This window comes from Eleutherodactylus coqui, chromosome 8, assembly GCF_035609145.1.
Source record: "Eleutherodactylus coqui strain aEleCoq1 chromosome 8, aEleCoq1.hap1, whole genome shotgun sequence".
Classification (NCBI taxonomy): Eukaryota; Metazoa; Chordata; class Amphibia; order Anura; family Eleutherodactylidae; genus Eleutherodactylus; species Eleutherodactylus coqui.
In genome coordinates, this window is record NC_089844.1 from 16,161,505 (window position 1) to 16,184,196 (window position 22,692).

The following is a 22,692-nucleotide window of genomic DNA, read 5'->3' on the forward strand; positions in this document are numbered from 1 at the left end:
TACTGTGGCGCAATCTATCTGCCTTCATGAAGAACGTGGGTCTATCGCTGCTGTCGGTGAATTATTGGAGCTGTCAAGCTCTAAATGATGGATAGCCCACCCTCCGCCAATTGGTGGTCTTCCGCATCTCGGGACCCCAGCGAGCTGTTGGCCAAAGACCTGGAGCTTCGTATACTGTCCACTTCAATACCGCGCCGGACTTCTGTGTCTCTGGTAAAGAGCTACTCAGCGTGGCACACGGGTGACGTACCCCCGCCCAATGTATCCTGAGGGCAGGTCATTAAAAAGTAGCTACACTTTTCAGAATGATGGTCTGCATAGAGATCTGTAGAAGCGGTCTTCTATGTGAGCCGTCTTCAGCTGCCGGTAGGAGACGAAAAGCAGCAAAGACAGATAAGAGGGGATAGCAGTACAGCCCCCTCATTCTAGCTATCAGCGAGGGTCTGTGCAGCGGGACCCCACTGATCAACACTTTTGACATGTCCCCTTGTCATGTCAAAAGTTTCTGAAAAGTATATCCTTTAATCTTCAGAAGGGCACGACCCCTTGTAAGAGGTATTGTGACTACATATATTTATGGCGCGTCCACGTGACCCACACAAAGAATGGGGTCTTGGGCGGTCTCTCCTCTGATGCCCCCTGTACTCGCCAAGAAGAGGTGACACATATGTCTAGCATCTCCTATGGATGCCGCAGGTGTGATGTCGGAGTAACTCGTTAGTTTAGCCATTGTGTCTTTATAAGACTGGGTTCCCACACGGCGTATTCCCGGCAGAAATCTCGCGGTTTGGCCGCAGTGAAAAACGGCAAGATTTCCGCCGGGAAAGCGCTGCTTCAAAACCGGTGGCACTTAGCCGCGAGTTTTGGAGCGGCTCGGCCGCATGCTTTTCTGTTGCGGCCGGCGCTCCTATAGAGGAGACTGGGCTGCAACGGCAAAAAAAAAAAGAATGGTTATGCCGCTGGCAAATCCGCGCTGCAACGCCGGCTTCTGCTGGTTTTGCCGTGCCGGATTCGCCGTCCCATGTGGACGAGGTTTCTGAGAAATCTTATCCACACGGCTGGCTAACCCAGAGATTCGCGGCCGCAGGCGCACTTGCCGCGGCGAAATTGCGGTCGGAATTTCCGCAGCAAATCCGCGCTGTGCGAACCCAGCCTAAAGGGTTACTGGCCCTGGAGGTGGATGTGGCTACTGTTCTCCGTTGCTGTTTGGGACGCTTCCACAAGAATAATCTGACTTGCAATGTTATCCAGCTGTTTGTTATAGGCTGACAGAAGCGGATGCTACAAGGAATTATGTTTACATTTTGTTTCCTATGTTAGTGGAAATGAGCTGTATGGGATATTAACTCATCGAGTAAGTGCTTAAAGGGACGGTATCACCTATTATTTTTGTGTCTTATTATTAAAGGGGTTTTGGGGCACAAAATAGAAATTCTGAAAATGCAGAACTCTAGGCGGTACAGCTAAGTAGTGGCGACCTGCACCCTTCACCGCTCTGAACCCTCTTCTTCGTGCCATACAGCCGCCAATTTACACGCATCCCTTCCACAGTAAACGCAGCAGACACGGCATGCATAGCGCTGGTCTCCCGGTCAGTGCTGTAGCTCCGCCCACAGCTTGCGGGTCCTGCAACTTACAAGCACCTACCTCCCTCTCACTGGGAGTGCTGGGGAAAACCTGCCGCAGCCAACAGACAGGAGATTCTGACACTCCTGTCTTCCCATCATGCACTGCTCACCGGATGTTTGGTTGGGGGAGGAAGTAGCAAATGTGGTTTTGATGTCAGAGGAAGTGGAGATGTTTTTCAGGCGGAGGGTCACATGACATAGATGGGAAATGAAGACAGTAGCTGAACCGGGTACAGTGAGCCTATTACAGAATGACTTACTGTGATGATGTACGTTGGATTTTAACCCCTTAAGGAGCAAGCGCTATCCACTAAAAAATGGAAGTGTTTCTTCCACTACGCGAGCCGGTGACTGCGGGGAGCCCCTGGCACAGCAAAACTGATCAGCTATGTTAGTGACTATTCTCACTATAGGGGGATGTTACCCCCTGGGGCTCCTATGGATGCCACAGCTACAGTGGAAAAGTGTGTAATTAAAAAAAAAAATGTGAATGCCCCCCAGAGGTCTTGTATGCCTTCACAGGGAAAAAGATGTTAGAAAAAAATAGTTACAGGAATAAGTTAAAAAAATTACAGACCTAAAAAAGAAAATGACCCAAAGCCGACGCCAACCCAAACTATCACCGTATGCGCCCTGTAATCCGAAACATACATATTCTATATCAAAAAGTCCAAAACAAAATGAGTAACCCATTTCTATACTTTATTTTAGCATAAAAATGCAAATTAAAAAAAAACTATAAATGTTAAATCATCTTTTGATAGCTGAAGGAGTAACGCAGTAAAACCACCACAGGGGTGAAATCCCTGAAGTCTTCGGTGCTTAAGGTACAAAACAGCCTGGTCCTTAGGCTGGGTTCACACGGGGCAGATTTGCTGCGGTTTTTCCGTTGCGGTTTTTCCGCTGAAGAAATGCTTCTGCGGCAAAACCGCTTCAAAGATTAATTTCGGCTTGCAGATTTTCCTGCGGATTTTCTTGCGGAAAAATCCGCAAGCGTTTTTTTTTCCTGCAGCGTTTTTTACTTTTTGCCGCGTATTATGGTGCGGATTTTGCTGCGTCCATAGAGGTCTATGGACAAAAACGCTGCGGAAAAGACAGAAGAATGGACATGCTGCATCTTTGAAAACCGCCCCGCAGCTGCATTTCCGCACTGCGGCTGTGCGGAAGAAATCCGCCCTGTGAGAACAGCTTTTTTGCAAAACTCATTTGTGCTGCATTGCACTGCAAACGCAGCGGTTTTGTGGCAAAACCGCAGCAAATCCGCCCTGTGTGAACACAGGCTTAAGGGGTTACAATGTTATGTACCCAGAATACCTTATTAATAATGGTAGTAGTAATGTTTTCTGTATTTTATTACACGGTGGATATAGTCGGCGCACCTTGTTAAAATGCCAGGTTTTTGTTATTTTAAAAATCAGACAAAAAACTTCCTTACAGATGTAATCCCGTCGATGTGACCCGTTATCTGTATTATTCCACTGAAGAAACATCTTGGCAAGCTTTTCCAGCTCTTTCTTGCAAAACTGCTCCAAATCTGTCAGATTGCGAGGACATCTCTTGTGTAGCGCCCTCTTCAGGTCACCCACAGATCTTCTATGGGATTCAGGTCTGGGCGCTGGCTGGGCCATTCCAAAACTGTGACCTCCTTATGGCAAAGCCATACTCTTTGTCAATCTGCTTTGCGTCATTGTGCTGAAAGGTGAAATTCATCTTAATCTCCACCTTTCTAGCCGAGGCCTGAAGGTTTTGGACCAAAATGGGCTGATATTTGGGATTGTTCATGATTTCCTCCCCCTTGACTAGTCCCAGTTCCAGCAACACAACAGTCCCCCCCATAATGCTGCCCTCACCATCATCACTGCGGTCTGGGGGTCTTCTGATGATGGCAGTGTTGGCTTTACACCAAACATCCCTTGTGGAATTCTGGCCGACAAGTTCCCCCTCGGTCTCCTCAGACAGAACACGTTCCCCACAGATTCCTGGAAGACGGGATGGAGGATTTGACAAGACAGTCTGGCTTGGATGTTTTTTTTTGTTAGAAAGTTTTCACTCTTGCCCCCCTACCCCACAGCCCAGACATAGGAAGTGGCCAAAGTATAAAATAAAGGTGTGTGTCAGCAGCATCAGGAATAACCCGATCTGGGGAAGGCCACAGAATGCAACAGCCAGATGGGAGTCCAAACCAACACTCCCAGAGAAGTCCTCGTAGTCTAGAAGAGGATTCTGGCAGCATGCAGGGGTGCTATGCCAAATAAATCCTTTATTCTCCCATCACACAGACAGCAACGTTTCGGCCATGAGGCCTTTCTCAAGCTTGCTGTCTCTGTGTGATTGGAGAATAAAGGATTTATTTGGTATAGCACCCCTGCATGCTGCCAGAATCCTCTTCTAGACTATATGAAGAACACGTGAGATGGTTGTCACATGACTACACAACCAACTTGTCAAACTTCTGCAGCTCCTTAAACTTTGCTGTCGGCCTCCTGGACTAATTTTCTTCTGGTCTTTTCATCATGTTTTGAGGGCCGTCCTCTTCTTGGTGATGTCACTGTTGTACCATATTTGATCCCTTTCTTGCTGACTGTCTCCCCTGTGCTCCATGGTACATGTAATGCCTTGGACATGTTTTGCCCCCCTTCTCCTGACTGGCACCTTCCAACAATCAGACCCCTTTGATATGCTGTAAGATCTTTACCGACCAAGAAAATGTCAGAAAAATCCTCCTAGAAGAGCCGAACTTTATATGGGGGGAATCAGAATCCCTGTAAGTACTGGCAGCGGAGGGCTGGCTACTAGTTACCGGGAGCTTAAATGTGATTGGCTACTTCTGAACACAACCACACCCCCAAATATAAGAGGGCGTGAACACTTGTACAGCCATTATTATTTTTTTACTTTTTATTGAAAAATAACACAATAAAAGTGTTGCCGCATAATACAGATGTGTCCATAATGGCTGATGGAGAGGGCTGAAAACAATCTGAATCGGAGGGCAGCAATCCAATCAGACATTTTCATAACAAAATCAACGTTAATAATAACAGTTTCAATTGCTATAGATGAGTCCGGGGGCGGCCATAAGTCCATTAAATACGGGAATGTATTCCGCGTTGGGGTCGTGGCTGGGGAGCTGCACCAACTATCCTGTATTTGTGGGATTTATCCCCTATCTTTATATATGGAAATATTGTATCAACCGTATTGGGAAGAGTGTAGGCTGATCACTCCTATTTGTATGGAGGATGCCCACCTGACTGAGGATGCCCACCCCTCTCCAGCAAACAACTATAAGGACTGAACTCACAGAAGTAGTCTGTTCAGAAGTCTCACAAGGTCTTCCACACATCGTGCCTCGTAGAGATCCATTCCTCTCCCGGGGAAGCAAAGAACCTGACCCGGTCACCATCATTCACACGTCGACGGGCCGGATAGGACATGGAATTGGATAGTTGCATCTCTTATAGTTTGAAGTTGACTCCAACGAAGGATGCCCTTTGTTTTTAGAGGTCCGCAAAAAAATTCTGGGAAAATGGAGGCTGTAGAATTGTCATAGCGGATTTCTCTAGTTTCCAGGACTACAAATAAGTAACCTTGTCACAGGAGGCGACCGTCCACATTAACTTCCTCTATTTTGCTTGTGAGGGCAGCGGTGGCGGACCGGATAGCAGAGAGGAGGCGGTCAGACATTGGTCTCCGTTTCTAGATCTGGGCCATGTGTAGGGCTTGCTGCCGAGGCCTTGTGGCTAGTAGAGGCACGAGCTGAGGCCGACTGGTCAGAAGTACTTCAGGGTTCTTCTCTATCCAACTCTTTAAGGCCTCATGTCCACGGGGAAAATCGGGCCTGTGCAGATTTCTGCTGCAGATGCCATATAATTGTCTTTTTTTTTTTCATGCAGGAGATCAATTGAGATATGAGCTCCCTCACACATGATCTGCACTAAAGTGGAGCATGTCGCGGTTTTCACGCGCATGAAATCCGCAAATCACTTTAAATAGCCGCGGATGGTATTTTATTAACTGCGGATGGTCAATGCTTTCCTATGGGATGCGGATTTTTTTTTTTTTTTTTTTTTTTTCACGCGCGTTATTTGCTAAATATAATTTCCCTGTGGACAAGGAGGAAGATTGCCGTGTGGGACATATAGGGGTCGTGTTGATCCGGCCCTTGTACCTTTTAGATTTTGAAGGCCCTCCAAGAGACCTGAGGCCAAACTGTGAAAGTGCAGGATATAGGCCCTGGAGCCCACTCAAGGAACAGGAGCAGCATGATCAGGAGCCGTGAACGGGGTCACAAATGAAGCTAGCTCTGTCATAGCAGAATAGGTTGTCCTCCAGTCCAAGGCGCTCAGCGGTGGTCCGGGAGTGGTCCTGGACATCGGTCACCACAAAAGGATCCCAGAGAGGTACAGGATAATTACTTCAAGCGGTCTGGCACAGGAGTGCTCACACCATGCAGCCGTCCATGTTGGGCCGTAATCACGCCCCCAACTACATTATTTTAGTTTTTGGTTTTGTTTTCTCCCACCCTAAAAAGATTTCAGTTTGTTTTTCAATGGGATTCCACAGATAACGGGTCACACTGAAGGCGGAAAGAATTCTGAAATGATTTATCCTTGTTGGAATAGTATTTAACGGGGGGGGGGGGGGTAGACTTTTTATATCCACTGTACATACAAAAAATTTTTTTTGCTAAATCCCAACTGAAATTTTTTCCCAAATTTTTTTTTTTTTTACATTCTAGTCTGTACATGACTATGGGACAGCTATCTAGTATAGAGCATTTAGAGAGATGCTTTACAGCAGCATCATAGGCCATAAACACAATGGACATGCTCTGTGACCTGGGGAGGGGAAGGAGGTGAGCTGTGACATCACCTATTGTGAATGGTGGCTCCTGTGTTATGTAGGTGTCGCCTCTCAGTGTAATGCTGTCTGTGATGATAATCAGATGACTGCTGAGACGTTTTCTCTACAGAACAGGAAGTGTCAGACTATTATTAGGCCTAGTGGTCAATGTGTGAACTGCAGAATTTTAGGAATTTTTTTTTTTTTGAAGGAAGCCTGTCAACACCTTTTGAGCCCCATAAACTACATTCGGGCTCAAAGGTGATGGAACAAGGGGTCTGGGGAACTATGCTTTATTCTGACCAGGATCCCCGTTCCAGCGCGGCGTCTCTGTGAAGTTGCTCCGCGCACATAGCATGATTCTTCAGCCGGCTGTAGGCGCACGCTCTGCCATAGGGAGATTTTGCTGTGCTTTTTAGAGGTGCACAATATACATTGTGCATGGAAAATGAAGCAAACAGAAGTTTTGGACTTACCTGAAGGGGTGCCCCCTCCCCCCCCTCCCCCCCCTCCCCCCCTCCCCTGTGTTGCTCCTCCGTCGTCCCTGGTTACAACAAGAATCTTCTCCTCTTCTTGTCGGGCCGCAGCAGCTCTTGTCGGCGCGGGAACGAGCTTCTTCTCATCTGCGCATGCGCAGTTCTGCTCTCTGCAGCTGGGACTGATATACGATCTCCTTGTGTGCAGGGGGAGGAGGATGGAAGAGCGAGGAGCAGGAACTGAGCTTCCGCCCCTCTGCACTATTTTCAATGAGAAGAGGAGGGACGGGGCGGGGCTAATGAGTGTGCCTTAGCCCCGCCCCATCCCGCCTCTCCTCATTGAAAATAGTGCAGAGGGGCGGAGAGGGGGCGGGAGCTCAGTTTCTGCTCCTCGCTCTTCCATCCTCACCCCCCCCCCCCCCCCTTGCACACAAGGAGATCGTATATCGGTCCCAGCTGCAGAGAGAAGAACTGCGGATGAGAAGATGCTCGTTCCCGCGCCGACAAGAGCTGCTGCGGCCCGACAAGAAGGAGAGAAAATACTTGTTATAACCAGGGACGACGGAGGAGCAACACGGGGGGGGGGGGGGGCACCCCTTCAGGTTAGTCCAAAACTTCTGTTTGCTTCATTTTCCATGCACAATGTATATTACAAAGTGCATGGAAATGGGCAAACAGAAGTAATGACATGCAATGTTTCTGGCCGGACAACCCCTTTAAATCTGTAGTGGACGAATTTGCCCCTAAATAGTGTAGATTTAATTGTTTTTAGTTGTGGAAATGCCGCGGATTTTACCTTTTGTATTTCAAGGGTTGGAATTCGCTGCATAAATGGACATTCTGCAGGTTTAGAATTCAAACATTTTTCAAAAACGCAGATTTTGTTGTGGAAGTTTTCCACACCATGTGAAGATTTTAGAAATCTCCTCCGCATGTCTTGTACAGTAAATTCTGTGGCATTTCCGCCTTGTGTGAAGACTGCCTTAAAGAGCCAATAACTTTTCAGACAACCTCCGCTCATCTACTACCTTGTGTTAGTCTCATCATTTCTGAGGTATATGTGCATTAAAAATGTTGTTGCTTTACCGCAGTAAATCATATTTTAAATGGCTGCCACTAGGGGTCTCCCTGCCAGCTTCTTGGCAATCCACTCTCTGTGGTCAGGTACAGAGTTTCTGTAGTAACAAGGACACAGGGATGTTTCCACAGCCCTCCCCATATTGCTATCTTCACAGGCAGCTGCCCTGCACTTATGGGCTGCAGGCTGACAGATCTGCAGACACTGCTAACAATCTCCAATCTTTGCCCCTCCTGTTACAGCGTGTGCGCGTGCGCACACATTACACATTGTAGTGGTTTTACTAATCATCTGGCCAGAGGCTGTCTTAAATACCTGATCACTCTGGAAAAACCAAGGGATGGGCATTCAAACACTGCCTCTCTGCTGATTGGACCAGAGACAGTGCAATGCAGCATGGGAAGTAAGGGCAAGGAAGTCAGGACAGTGAACTACTGGCAGAATGGTAGGCTTGCTGCACATCCTCATTGATAGTGGACTGCAAACAGCAAAAAAATGGGGAAGACCACCTAAAAATGAGAACTTAGATTCTCCTTACCCTCATTTGCCGTTTGCACCCAGTTTCAAGTCTGTTAAAAAACCTATTGAAAACACAGCTGCACTTTAAGGTGTTTTTACCTTCTAACGCCCTGCAGGTCAGTTAGGAATTGGAGAATTGGAAGAGGTGTAATAACCAATCGGAGTCCACCTCTTTCTTCATGCCATCTTGAAAATGAATGCAGCTCCTGATTCGTTGTTAGCTAACTCTGCCATCTTGTCTTAAACATGGAAGAGAGTTTGTGGTGGGGATGTACTTGGCAGAACTTGTCAAGACAGACCATATTAGTATCGCCCTCTAGAGGTATGAAGGACATAATGATATGTTTTTATGAATCGCTTTTTAAATTTCTTTTGCTATTTGGTCAGAGAGTGGAAACTGTTGGCAGAACGCGCTGTTATTCCATCTCAGGTAATTATCGCCCGTCTGACTGCATGTTCAGTACTAGACGTGTGATCTGATGTCACTGCTGGGGGTCCCTATAGTAGCTGCATGAGGACCCACTGTAAGGTGGGGTGACTTGCAGCGTCCTAATTTCTTTCAACAAAGCAGGATAGTTTTTGGTACCACGGAGACTGTACTCTGTCATGTACTTCCTGAGACTAAAGGCCCCCAGTTCACATTTGGGGTGTCAGATTGACGTGTTCGTCGGATCACTCCTGATGGCGTCAGTCTGACACTGACAGAGTTGTCCTAGGCTCAATAGAACAGTTTGGTTGGGTCCTCTCATCCAGCAGTGTTGCGGATCCTCTCTGAAGTTACAGATTTGGGCATGAAAATAACCCCTGTAAATAGCGGCTGTTAATGTACACTTGGCGTATCGGTAAACGCACATGAAGGAAAAAGGTTTACAAACCTATACAATTGTAAGCCCATGTGTAGACTTAACGTATACTTATAGCCATACGTTTTCATACATTTATGTCTGTTTTTACATTAACTCTCGTATCAATTTTGCATCCTAAAGTATTTTGAATAAAGTTTTGTAGTGTAACATTTCTTTTTTTTCTTTAGTCATTTGAGAACAAAATATATGCCATATATACTCGAGTATAAGCCTAGTTTTTCAGAACATTTTTTAATCCTAAAAAGCCCCCCTCAGCTTAAACTCGAGTGAGGTAGAAAAAATAACAACAAAAACCCCTGAATACTCACCTCCCAGCCTACGTCTGTGTCTCCGACACGAGGATCTCCTCGACGGTGCGGCAAGCTGCTTGAGAATTCTCCCTGCTGTCATCTTCCTGCTCAGCTTTGAATTCCGCCACTGTCAGCGCTGTATAGGTAACCACTGTGATTGAATCGAGCACCAGCCAATCATAGCCGGCGCTCGATCATTCACAGCCATTCAGTGGATGGCATCACTGAATGGCTGTGATTGGCTGGTGCTCGTGCCAAGGACAGCGCTTACTTACCCAGCGGTGGAGAGCATCGCGCCAGGGACACAGACGCCGGCTGGGAGGTAAGTATTGCATTTTTTTCTTTACCTAGTATATACTCGAGTATAGCTCTGCTTATACTCGAGTCAATATATTTTACCAGTTTTTTGTGGTAAAACCTATTGACTCGGCTTATACTCGGGTTGGCTAATACTCGAGTATATACGGTGTATATATTAGCTTTTTTAACAAATTATCTAAAATGCTCCAGGTCCTCCTTTTGCTGCTGTTTGCCCCTTTTTCATGTCGTTCTGATTTTCAGGTAGTTTTGTTCCCTATTTTTCTGTTGCTCTCAAGTTTGTTATCCACTTTCAGGGAGGTGTCATGTAGCAAGCCTAGCATCCTGCCAGTAGTTCCCTGTCCTGACTTCCCTGCCCTTACTTACCATGCTGCATTGGTCCAATCATCAGGGAGGCAGTATCTGAATGTCCACCCTTCTGCTTTTCCAGGATAATTCTGGCCAAGTGGTTAGTAAACACACTATATAGTGTGTGTGTGTGTATGTGTATTTGTGTGTGTGCGTGTGTGCGTGTGTGCGTGTGTGTGTGTGTATAGACACATACACGCACACTAGAGCTGCTTGTGAAGGCTTCTTTTACTGTTGCTATGGAAACGTCCCTGTAACTACAGAAGCTCTGTATCTAACAGAGAGTGGATTTCGGAGAAGCTGGAAGGAAGACCCCTAGTGGCAGCCACTTCAAATGTCATTTACAACGGTGAAACAACAGCATTTTTAATGCAAGTATAATACTGAAATAATGAGACTGAGGCCTCCTGTCCTTCGTCCGTATCGGTTAAACGCTGCAGGTCTCCCTGCAGCATTTTACCGGTGTTTATAAATACCGGGTCTGCCGGCAGAGACCACTTATGGGCGGCGAGAGTACTGCGCATGCCCACGTATCGCACACACGCGTGCGATCATTAGCAGTGTGACCGTCTTTTTTATTTATTTTTAAAATCCCCCTCATTTTCATAGCGGGGTTGCGTATGAATCCCATAGCAGAGTATTGGGCTCCCGCTGCGTGGTACACCGAGAAAAAGAGCATGCTGCGGTCTGTTTCTCGTGCGCATCAATGGACCATATCCACGCTCATGTACACTGATCCGTGAAAGTCCATTGATTCTACTCTCCACTTTTCACGCGGCCGTGCATCGCACGTATAATACGCGGTCAATAAATGCCCATGGACATGAGCCGCTAACACATGGCAGTTTAGCAGCAGTTGTCTGACGTTACTGCCCCTTTAAACATATGGGAATGAACAGTTTTGCTTTTTCACGCTTACTATTGACTGTAATGCGTAAAATAAAAAAAAAAAGTGATGTGTTACGCAAATGTAAGGGCGGTCAAACGTAAGCGCTTCTGATAGTGTTCGACCACCCAGTCTAGCGGTACATTAATCAGTACCTTGTAGTCTTTTTTTTTTTTTCTTTTTTCTTTACTTTTTATAATTAAAACGTATCCGCGAGATCTAAAACGTGAAGTGAACGGCCGTTATGGGGGGAGGCAAGATGGCGGCCTAGCTAATGTACAAGTGCATTTAGTCATGAAATGCTCATCAGAGTATTGACTAATGATTTATTCGTGGAGCGATCGGTCAGACATACATTATTCATCTGCGATGTCCGCCTTCCCCTCCCAGAAGCGGCGCAGAAAGTCAGACTTCATATGCGATGGCGCTGACTCCTGGCGGTGACCTCTGTCCGCCCAGCCCGCAGGGTCTCCCCGCCTCGGGATTAGTATTCATTAGTACATATGCTAATTTAGATTCTTCTTTCTCAATTAGTCTTCTGGCTGCCCGAAAGGTCATTTGCACACGGCGTGATATAAGCGACCGCCGCGAGCGCAGCTGATGCATGAGGAGGGATCATGCATGGGGATTCCTGCAGATATTGGTGGGCATTATCACCCATCCCGCTGGTTTCCGAGTAATAGGGGGCTTATTATCCTTCAGTCCCTGATATCGGCCCCTGTATCGTCCTCCATATTTGTACCATCCCTGTTAGTCCCTGCTGTTTGCTTCGGTCACAGATACGGGGGTCTCCCTGCGTGGTGGTGGGGGGGGGGGATTCTGTCTGTTTCTGGATGAGCTTAAATTTGTGATTTAAATCTGAAATTAAACTTCACGCTTTATCTGTTGTGGAAATTGTTGTCCGTTTCACTTGGTTTCCATTCGTCGGGCCGTACAGACGGGGATGGAGGTCGGCAGGGTGTCCCAGTGTCGAAGCCGTCCGTCGTTGCGTTGGTATACAACGGCATACATTGCTGATCCACACTAACTGGAAACGCAGTGATGCCATTTTTTTAAAATCTTGCAGGTAATAATGGGCGATTCTTTAACAGAATCATCAAAAACGGAACCTGTGGAGATTTTTTGAAATCACTCATGTAAAGTTACACACTGAAATCAATGGGTTATTTTCCCACTCAAGTTGCGTCCACATCGCAATCAGGCAGAAGTCGCGCAGGAAAATCGTTTGTGTGAATGGCCTTAACCCTCCTTAATGGGCAAATCCACATATGGAATTCACAATGCGGATTTTGCTTGAAAACTAAACAATTGCTCCTTTTTTATTTTTCCTTTCTCCACATGCAGATTTGAAGTCCACGTGCAGAAGAAATAAATGTTGTATTAACTGCGATGCGGATTTGCTGCAAAATTGGCACAGATTCTGCAGCAAGAATCTGTTGTGTGAACTAGGCCGTACGCTACCAGTGCATTGTGGGGATTAGGTGGTCTGAAGATTGCGTCGCCAAAAATGAGACTCAGAACAGGTGGATTGGAAGGATGACTGAAAAGAACTGCTGATATGAAGACAGCTCCATTCCCACTGCAGTGGCCAAGTTTGGTATTACCGGCAAAGCTCCCTATCACTTCAGTGCCTGTAATACCAAGCCTGGCACTGCAGTGGGACTGGAGCTGGCTGCTTCCTGCAGAAATCGGCTCAGTGCATGAGCACAGCATCCCAGTAAACAGCTGATCGTCAGGGATCTACTCTTGATGGCCTATCCTCCACATGAGGCATCAGTAGTTTACAATTGGACAACCCGTTAATTAGCCCCACCGTAGAATCCCCAAATCCCCACTGCTGTGATCATGTGCTGTTTATTGTACACGTGACCACTCAGCCAATCACAGGCCTCAGTGGGGATAACTACAAACGGCACATGACCGCTGCAACTTCCTCTGGAATTGGAGCAGCGGGGATCTTTAAGTAGATGAGTGTGGCGCTTGTTTTTTTTGTTTGGTCAGATCAACAGATTTTTTTTTGGCCCCGTAGTTCCCTTTTAAGAACTGTACATGCTGGCTACATACATAATACTAATAAATATGTAATGGATAAAGCCGTAGTCCTGACCCAACAGTCCGGTTAGTACGGCTTTTGTTTTTCTGGCCTCTGCTTTCTAGTCCGTTCAGTGATTTTGGACGACAGATTGGAGCCAGTGACGTATCTGTCAAGCAAATGAATTACTCCGAGGCCGTAACGCCGCCGCCAACACTGAGGCCTCCTGATGGACCCTTAATAATGTAATTCAGACATTAAAACAACCGCCACATTCAATCTCGATGAGAAAAACACGCAAATTGTGACATTTTCTGAAGAAACGGCGGTGTCGTCGTGTGACTGATGTGATGGTGACATTGCTGCTTGTTCTGCGAGGCAGTCGGGTGGGGGATGGGTAGATGGAGCGCTACGTGCTGGGATTGAAGAAAAGGTTATTTAACTAAGCGCTGAAGCTCTACGGGGAGAGCGGGCCGCTGGAGCCGGGTCCTCGGGGTTTAGCTTTCAGTAGATCCAGACAATGGGGGTCAGAGTGTCACTTGCAATTCAGGCTTGGACGTAGCAAAAATAGCGCAGCTTCAAATCTACTGTGCAGAATACTCACAAGTCTCTGACATGTTGCATCGGCATATATCTCTCATGTAACATGTAATTCCTGTTAGTACACGGCTTACAGACAGTGGTTTTATACTCTGCTTACCGCGGAGCAGTGCATTCTGGGAGCTTGGGGGGGTTAACACATGGTAGTATGGACCCGTAGGCGCTCCGTACGATGTCTCTGCGAGGCACTTATGCTACATTTAGAAGAGGACGTTTCTCATTGAGGGTAGTTCACATACGTTTGATTATGAATCCGCTGCACCGTGTTCACGACGCGGCTTTGAAATTTGCGTTGCAGAAAAAAAGTGATGTCCCATTCGGTAGAGGTTGTGTGAGTTACGTCTGAGGATCCCGGGCGCCGCTGGCATCGGACAGTGCGCTGACACGAGTGTGCGCTCTCCGATCTGAGTGGACGGTGCTTGTCTTGTTTTTGTCCATGATACAAATCAGAATAGGGCGTTACATATATGTTTGCACAAACGGTCCATGGGGGGAAAAATAAAATACATTTTTTTAAAAATCATTGCATGTTTGAAGAGCCCTTCGTTGCCACGGTGACAGTCATGTTTGAAGAGCCCGGTTGAATTTAATGGTTCCGTGTGCAGTTGGTTACAAAAATGGACTGAATACACCCCTGTGAATAAGCCCTAGTGCGGATCTGCTTCAGACATTTTGCACACAGATTTTGCCTGTTCACAAGAGATAAATCGACTGCAAAATCCGTTGCAGAAATGCGCTGCTTAGCCGAGGACTTCTGCAGTTTTAGGGGGCAAAATCCGTGTGACGAAATCCGCATTGGATTCTGCCATGAGAGTATACCCGTAGAGGGAACCCGGCACCTCTAAATTACAGTGCTCTCTGGGGAGTCGGGGTCTCCTATACTCGCCTGGTTCCCACTCTACCCGCCGGTGAATTCTGCGCACATCTGGCTCTCTGCAGACCGCTGTGCTAGCATACTCCCATAGACGTCTGAGTTTACGGTGCTGTCCGGAGGGGATTCCTCTAAAGGGGTTTTATCACCAAAGACACTCGCCCTTCTCCACAGGATATGATATAAATGTCTGATTGCTGTGGTCTGTTCTTTGGGATCCTGAAAAGTGCGCCGGGGGAAAGCCCCCTGTGAATGGAGTGGCGGTGCGCACGCCTGACTCCCACTTGGTTCACTTCCATGGGATGGTGAGAGATTGCAGAGGGTATGCATCTCTGCCTGGCCGTCCTATAGAAGTAAGTGGAGCGGCGGTCAAACATGCAGACTGCTGGGGTATTCCAGGGCGCAGTTCTCAGGGGCTCCAGCAGTCGCCCCTCAGCAATCAAACCTTTTTTCCTATCCTGTAGCCGGGGGGATAAATGTCTTTTGATGGTAAAACCCCCTTCGATATGACATATGGTAGAACATGCCAGAATTGTTTCTCATTGGAACTCCTGTTGAAGTCTTAGACTACCCATACGTATCTATAGCACAGATGTGCAAATGTGGCCTTTAAAGTCATCCAAGATGAGAACATTTTGGAAGAAGGGCTTTCTCTCTCCTGAGAAACAACGCCACCTTTGTTCGTAGGGTATGTCTGGTATTGCAGCTCATCTCCATGCATTTGAATGGACATGGCCAATAAAAACCCCTTTTATGCAAACCCACACGGGTAGATCAATGGCTTGACAAGCTCCGGTCAGTGATCTAGCGAGTCGATCTGCTCGTTTACCAGCATTTATATTAACTATTTGAGGTTTTTGTGTGGATCGTTCCTTCCACCATTTATGATTGTCTGCAACAGATGCCCCGTTTGTGCAAGGGGTGCGCTGCCAACAACGGCTGCATCCGCGTAAAAGATGCGATGAATGACAAAGGCGTGAATTACCATATGTTGTTCAATCGCCGGACATGTTTACACGGGTCAGTCGTCGGGTACGAACGTTCATCTGAGTGATCATCGCCTCCTATAAAGGTCCCACAGGCGGCTCAACGATTGTTCGCCTAAAGGCTTCATGAAATGTGTTTTGGCTCAGCAGATGGGGGGGCCCACAGTATTGTATGTTGGGGCTCTTTCACACCAGCAGTTTTTCGGCTGGTGGTGGCGGCTGGTCTTCAATGAATGTGGCTCAGTAGTTGGCATTGCTGCTTTGCAATGCTGGGGGGCCGTAGGTTTCCATTTCATCAAGGGCAGCATCAACTTGGAAAAACTCCATCCAGCCGTCACCCTTGCTTGGATTTAAATCTGCAATTCTAGCACTGCAAGGTAACAGAGATAACAACTGAGCCACCACGCTTGTTCTTTCATTGCCAGAGAAAGAAGGGCAAGAAGAATAAACACAATGAGAACATACAACCTCCATGCAGATGTTCATAGTCAGACATGAACCTATAACCCCAGTGTTACACGGCAACAGTGCTAACCACTGAGCCACCACGCTTGTTCTTTCTGAGCCGCGTTCATTGATCCACTTCCATCACTTCTTTAGATCTGTTTTGCTTTTCCCACAGCTGAACAGCAAAACGGAAGTGAAGCCGCTGGTGTGAGCGCGACCTAATGGTCCAGACGTCCGTAGAAGACCCTAAAACATTTGGTCCTGACTTGCGTAAAACTCCATTGTTGGACATCATATAGCTTTTTTTTCTTTCTCTTAAAGTGACCCTCCTGTTTTGGGATAGTGATGCCCCAGGACCTCCAGGGGGTATATCACTGGCAGTTGTTCTTCTCACCCGCCTGTCCAGTTTTCTATCTAGTTTATGTTAATTGTTCTCTGCTCTCGGAAATGGTCAGCACTGATCACATGAGCAGCACTGACCAATCCTAGAGCAGGTACAGTGCATTAGTAGTCTGTCACTGCACTGCGGGGGTTAGGTTGTCTGAAAATTATGTTGGTCATCATGGAAAAACGCCCGGTAGTGGAGGGGTTAACGCCCTACAAGGCTCCAAACCGTGTGCAAGGGTGCATTTACACGGGCATCAGCGAGTTGTGCCTGACATTCTCGGATGCGGCGATGTGTGGGAGACCTTGGAACGTCATCGTGCGAGAACGTACTACAATTCTTCTACTGGTAGAGAAAAATCGCCGTGTAAATGCACCCGTTGCAGGTAATGGGTTGAGTTTTGGGGCGTCTCGCACAAAACCTGCGCAATTTTCTCTCCACTGTGATTGCACCCTCATATTCATCTTGTTGGTGGCGGTTGGATTTGTCCGCTCGTTTGTGCTATGGCTCCTTTTGTATCTCCAGCTGTGTACGTTGGTGTTGGGGCTTATTCAGATGCGTGTCTGGTTGTAGTCCGGGTGACATTTGTATGTGTTGCGTCTCCGGTTTTTACTTGTGTTTCTCGTTTTATTTCTTCCACAAAAAAAAAATGGTAAAGGATTGGGACGCATTCTTTTTCCAGCGTAGCGTATCAATGATCCGTTGAACGTGGAGCGCACACAGATGTCGTCCAAATGCTCCGTTTTTTTGCACAGCCATTGACTTGAATGGGCGATCATTATCTGAGAAGTCAGACCAGATTAGGATGTGCTGCAGTTCTTTACGTGTGAATGGAGGCGGAGAGGCCGGAGATGACTTCCAGCCGCCATTCACAGTAAACGGGCCGTCGCGCAATGATTGAGCGGCTTCTTTGTTTACGGACCGACAGTCGCTGGTCCTTAGGTGGGCTAAGAATGAAGCGACTCCGACAAATAATGATTTTTCTCAGCGTCCTGTTGACGGCCATGTGTACACGGGCCGACTATCGCCAAATGTGCTGTTTCCAGGGATTATTTGGGCATTCGTTTGCCCCCTATAAAGGTACCGTGAGTCTCCGCTCCTATCGCTGTGGTGTTATGGGGTACATGTGTGCGCGGGAAGAGGGGAGAGTCTGTGCCGGGGGGCTCTGCTTTGGGAATTGAAGACGTTCCCCTTTTTTGTCAGGACGGAGGCGTTCTCTGGTAACGTGCAGTCTAGTTAAAGTTGAGATACCTAATAATGCGAGTTCTGTTCCCGCGCAAAAATGGGAACTGCTTCCGTCTCAGACCTTCTGTCTGTAAATTAGCCAAATGAACACAACGCGGTATTACAAGGCGCGAGTTCTGTATGCCTTGTAATCGCACCCAATTGATGCATTTTTCTCGGCTGTGTAAATACGGACCTAATGGCTTCAATAAAACCGGTTTGTATGAAGGATCGCCGGCGCGATAATTGTGACGCGTAAATCTAAAGCTTAAAGGAAAACTCACTGACATCTCACTCTTAATCGTACGATTTTGCCTGCGATGTGGGAGTAATCGCATCGCAGTGCATGAAAATCGCAGGTTTCAAGGAAAATCTCATGTACGAGGGGAGTTTACTGCAGAATCACAGAAAAATGGTACTGCTTCGAGAGAGAAATCAGACGTGCACAGACGCGTTTACAACAAGGGGTTATATTTTTGTGTGACTTCCGTGCGTCTCGCAATGAACAAAACTCGCATGAGAAAATTACCCGTGTAAATACGGCCCTAGAGGAGAGGTTGGGGGATAACTGATTGTTGTGAGCCTGACTACTGGGACCCCCATGATCCTGAGAGCGGGGATCCAGTTGGTCCCCAAGTGAATGGAGGTTGCTCGTCGCTTCATTGACCTGCCGGAGATGAGAGTTCAAGCGCTTCGGTAATCTCCGGAATAGTTATTAAAGTGAATGGACTGACGGTGTGCCTAAGCAATCTCCACGCCTTCCACTCGGTGACCAGCCGGACCCCCAGAATTGTGGGTACGTCAGTCGCAGACCCACTGACCATGAAGTGTAATCTAGATGGGTGCGGATTGGGATCTTCGTTGGTCGGTGCTCTGTATATCGGGTGGTTCTCGGCCCCTGTAAATAGATTCGTAGTTGTTGGATCATGTGGCTAAATTATTTTTGGTCCTGGTGCCTGGGAAGCAGGAAGGGGTGGGCAGCGTTGGCACCTTCAGGCTAGGCTGGCTGCTCCGAGTAAGGGTGGTATGATGCATTGACTGACGGCTGCTGTCCTGTGAGCCTCCAGAAAGCCAGTTTTGCATTTGCAGATATGTTTGTGACGCTGTGAGATTTGCTTTTAGTTTTGTGTTATGTGCTTTTCTCACCTGTAACCCTTTCTCTCCCGATCCGCAGGAACATCACCTACAGCGCGCCATCTCCGCACAGCAAGTTTTTAGAGAAAAGAAAGAAAGCATGGTCATTCCCGTTCCTGAAGCCGAGAGCAACGTCGTCTACTACAGTCGCCTGTACAAAGGAGAATTCAAGCAGCCCAAGCAGTTCATTCACATTCAGCGTAAGTTCATCATTGCCGCTGCCCCCCTCCCTCTGTCATCCTTCCAGTTATCACACAGGCGCATCTGTTCCGGAGCCACCTGCCCGCTCGCACAGGAAGCCCAGTCTCAATGGCCTCTGTCAGCCCGCGGCTCCATCACAGCTCTTCACATCTGCCTGGAAATAGTCTCACAAGTATTCCCAGTATCCGTGCAGATGAGACGCGGTTTCCAAATCTCATTTCATATGCCCGACCGTAATATGCAAACGCTGCGAAAACGTCACCGCAGCACTTGGTAAACGCAACCCTTCACGGGGAGGCCACAGGCGATACAACAATATAGCGTCTAGACCTTAAAGGGAATGTATGGCGTGTGTATTTTGCATGCTCTGCAACTTGAGCTAGGAGGAGGTGAGCTGTGACATCACCTACTGTGAATAGTGGATCCTGCGTTACCTACGTCTAGGCCCTCGAATGGTTAACTATTTCCGTTTTCATTCAGTTTTATACGTCATGTTGTTCTCCACAAATCACACAGTTTATATCCGTAAACGTTTTCAGCTTGACTCTCTTGTTCATGGAGATCTGACGCGGCTTTATTGTTGTTAGCAGCGTACGGGACTCCCATTATTATTCATGAAAAGTCATATATACTTCAAATAAAGGGAGGATTTACATGCTGAGCGCAATATCAGTCCAAAAACCCTGAAGCGTAGCGCATTTGTAAACGTGCAAATTTACCGGTAATTGCGATGTTCAATAGAGAATATTAGAAGTCGCACTCGCGTGAAAGTCGCATAGGAGTGTGATGATTTTTTTTTTTATTTTTTTCGCTCAAAAAATAGGACCTGCTGTGATTTTTCAATCTTCCCGCATCCCTTATTGGTGAAATTGCTCATGTGACCACACGAGTTGTAATTATGCACGTCACTCGCGCGTTTTTACCGTCCTCGTATAAACGCGCCACAGTTAATACCCAGTTCTTCCTTTTCTCCTATACGGTGCGGTCTATCCGTTTTGGGACAGGCGTTCTGATTTCAGTATTCATCTCTTTGTATTATTAGCGTTTAATCTGGACAACGAGCAGCCGGATTATGATATGGACTCTGAAGACGAGACGCTGCTCAACCGGCTCAACAGGAAGATGGAGATCAAACCACTGCAGTTTGAAATTATGATTGACAGGCTGGAAAAGGCGAGCTCCAATCAGGTAGACGGGAGGGAGATGTATTTGTAAGGAGGGTCGTCTTCACTAGGATGCAAAAGACGTGAATGGCCTTTAACCCTTTAACGATACCGCCATTTTGCTTTTTCTTGTATGCCTTCTCATTTTTGTATTTTCCTCCCCATTTACAAGGAATCATAACTGTTTTGTGTATCCACGGATGTAGCTGTCTGAGGGCTTTTTTGGGGGTTGGGAGAGGGGGGGCGGTGACTAGTGTTTTTTTTTTTGGATGGTACTATTTAGTGTACTTTAAAATTAAAAAAAAAAAATTTGAATGGAGTAAAAAAAAACAAGAAAAATAACACAATTCTGCCACTGTGGTAAAATGACAGAACTTTGTTCTATGGGTCAATACAGTTATGATACCAAATTTGCATAGTATGGGGATTTTTTATTTTTTTTTGCTGTACTACTTAAAAAAAATATATATATTTTCAAAGATATTTTACTTTCTGCCACCATAACTTTATTCCATTTTTTTCGTTGTGGGACATCCTGTATTTCTGCTGGTACCATTTTGGGGTACATGCAACTTTTTCAGTCCCTTTGTACTAAATTTTTTTTCTTGGAGACAGACAAGGTGGCTAAAAAAATAAAAAACTCACTTCTGGCACGTGTGTGCATACATTTTTTTTCTTCACAACATTGACGGTGCAGGATAATTAATGGTTACTTTTGATAAACCGGACTTTTATGGACAAAGTGATATCAGTGGGGTTTTTTTTGTGTTTTTTTTTTTTTTATATGGGAAAAGGTTTTGGTTCTTTTTTAAAACCAACTTTCATTTCGTGTAGTAATTTAATAAAACAAAAATAAATGTAGAAATGAGTTTTTAAAAAAAGTTTTAAGTCCCCATGGGGGACTTGAACCTGCGAGTGTTTTATCGCTCATAGGCAGTCTATCATGGTAGCCCTGGGGCATCTAGTGGATGGGTAAAAACTTTTACTCTCCAGCATACCCCTTTAAGAGGCACAAGTATTGCAAGTCCGTGCGCCAGACTGAAATCTATGCCTACGCGAGCTGGCATAGATTCCACTATCAGTTCCACTTTAGTTGACATTACAGTAAATCGGACGCGATCACTTTTTTGAAAAGTGGCAAGTGAAGCAAAAAAGGAGCAAAAATCGCACAATTGGAACCTGCACAAAAATTAGCAACTTTTCTTTTGAACCAGAGAATGTGGGTGGGGGGTTAATTTACCCCAAATGTACTCGTTTTTCATGTCTTCATTCCAATAGCTGCGGCCTTTAGCTCTGTTTCTTTAACATGGCTGTAGAGTATTTAACCCATTCCCGCTGCAGAGCGTAAGTTTACGTCCTGGGAGCGGGGTACTTCCCGCAACAGGGCGTAAACTTACGTCCTGGAGATAGCGCTGGATCATATGTGATCCAGCGCTATCCCGCAGCGGGAGCCGGCTGTCAGTCACAGCCGGCGTCTCGCTGCAGCAGCGGGGGGACATCAGAGATGCGCCCGCCACTGTTAACCCCTTCCCTGCCGCGATCTAAGTAGATCGCGGCAGGGAAAGAGTTCACAGCGGGAGCGCGGCTCCCTCTGTGTCTCCGGCCGGAACTCGCGATGTCATCGCGAGACCCCGGCCTGTCACCATGGCAACAGGACGCCAGACACTGGCGTCCTGTATTGCCTATGCCTGAGATCGCTGTATGAGCGATAAGGCATGGGAGAGCAGTAGCTCTGCCATGCCTTATGACAGCGATCATCAGGGCAGTGATTAAAGTCCCTCAGAGGGACACAAACAGTGTAAAAAAAAAGAAAGATTTAAAAAATGAATTTAAAAAAATGTAAAAAAAAAAAGAGTAAAAAACCCATTTTTTATGCTTTTTCTCAGATTAGCATAAAAAAAGGTAAAAAAAAAATAAAACCCCACATATTTGGTATTGTCGCATCCGTAACGATGCGTACAATAAGTTGCACATGCTTTTGACTGTGCACCGAAAAAAACGCTAAAAAAAAAGCTAAAAAACTGAGGCAAAATGCTCATTTTTAGCATTTTGCCTCACTAAAAACGCAATAAAAGTGATCAAAAAAGTCGTATGTACGCCAAAATGGTACCAATAAAATCTACAGCTCGTCTCGCAAAAAATAAGCCCTCATAGAGCTCTGTACATCAAAAAATAAAAAAGTTACGTGACTTTGAATGCAGCAATTTAGAATAGAAAAAAGATTTCCAAAAAAAAGGGTTTTTATTGCAGAAAAGTGGGAAAACCTAAAAAAAATGTTAGAATTTTGGTATCGTTGTAACCGTACCGGTCTGCAGAAAAAATGGAAAGTCTCATTTATGCTGCATGATTAACGGTGTAAAGAAAAAAAAAAATCTATGGCAGAATTGATGCGTTT

The 22,692-nt window shown here is 46.4% G+C and overlaps 1 protein-coding gene across 1 annotated transcript in view; it reads left to right on the forward strand.

Moving 5' to 3' along the window:
* The window catches only part of EPC2 (enhancer of polycomb homolog 2), a 58,971-nt gene that overhangs the window by 17,793 nt on the left and 18,486 nt on the right, over window positions 1-22,692 (forward strand). The window contains exons 2-3 of the mRNA XM_066575190.1: window positions 18,974-19,133; window positions 20,177-20,322. Of these exons, the coding sequence (XP_066431287.1) occupies window positions 18,974-19,133; window positions 20,177-20,322 (306 nt within the window). The remainder of the gene's footprint in view (window positions 1-18,973; window positions 19,134-20,176; window positions 20,323-22,692) is intronic.